Source organism: Etheostoma cragini, unplaced genomic scaffold (genome assembly GCF_013103735.1).
Source record: "Etheostoma cragini isolate CJK2018 unplaced genomic scaffold, CSU_Ecrag_1.0 ScbMSFa_2937, whole genome shotgun sequence".
NCBI lineage: Eukaryota > Metazoa > Chordata > Actinopteri > Perciformes > Percidae > Etheostoma > Etheostoma cragini.
In genome coordinates this window covers 1-1,082 of record NW_023267152.1, presented here as the reverse complement: position 1 = coordinate 1,082, position 1,082 = coordinate 1, and the positions used below count along the sequence as shown (strand labels likewise).

The window sequence follows — 1,082 nt, the reverse complement described above, 5'->3', positions numbered from 1 at the left end:
GTGTGTGTGTGTGTGTGTGTGTGTGTGTGTGTGTGTGATTTTATATTTCTTCTCTCTCCTGCTTCAGTCTTGACTGGAATCTGTATGTATATGTATGTATTTTAATTTAAACTCTTTAATGATCCCCTATGGGGAAATTACAATACTCGTCCTTCATGTTTCATAACTGTTGTTTCACTGCGTTCGTGTGGCCGTACCTCTAAAAATCGCGAGATGTCCCGTTTGTCGCTGACGCCCATGGCGACCACGTTCTCAAACAGCCAATAGAACGGCCGCTCGTCGCCCGGTTTGGGCCGAGCCTCGTGCAGCAGGCGGTAAAACTCGAAAAACAGCCGGCCGGTTCCCTCTGGAGGAAAAGAGACGAGGTTCTGGGTTCATTGAATTTAACGTGAAGAGCATCAGAGTCTCGGAGTATTTACACTTGTACAGTAGAATAGAATAGAAAGCCTTTACTGTCATTATACACAGTAAGGTACCTGGGCAACGACACTGAAGCAACACCTTTACAGTGTCAACACAACATATACAAATATAAAATATAAAGATATAAACATATAAACATATAAAAATATAAACATGTAAAAATATAAACATATACAAATTTAAAAATATTAAAATAATTAAAATATATAACATAAAATATAAAATATAAAAAATATAAAAATGTAAAAAAAATTTAAAAAAATTAAAACATTAAAAACTTAAAAATATAAAATAAAATATATATGTGAATATTTTTAATAATTAATTTTTTATTTTTAATAATAATAATTATAAAGTTTTTTTTTTTTTTTCTGTGGTGGGACTGTCACCCAGACAGATGTGAAGACAGATGTGAAGACAGATGTGAAGACAGATGTGAAGACAGATGTGAGGACAGATGTGAAGACAGATGTGAAGACCTCTTCTCACCAAACAGGCCTTTCCGTGCGGGGTTGACGATGGAGAGGTCGTTGCAGGGACTTCCTCCGATCACCAGATCAAACGGCCCCCACTCCTCGATCTAACAGCACCAGGGTTAAAACAAGGGTTAAAACAGCTGATGTACTCGATGTAACAGCACCAGGGTTAAAACAGCTGAT

The 1,082-nt window shown here is 36.7% G+C and overlaps 1 protein-coding gene across 1 annotated transcript; it reads right to left on the bottom strand.

Annotated features, from left to right (window-relative positions):
• Positions 1-146: 146 nt before the first annotated feature.
• Positions 147-1,003, bottom strand: LOC117940640 (DNA (cytosine-5)-methyltransferase 3A-like; the record flags this gene model as incomplete). Its single annotated transcript, XM_034865853.1, has 2 exons — positions 147-346; positions 913-1,003. Coding segments are annotated over 2 exons (291 nt in total), but the record flags the coding sequence as incomplete, so codon positions are not given.
• Between the last annotated feature and the right edge of the window lie 79 nt (positions 1,004-1,082).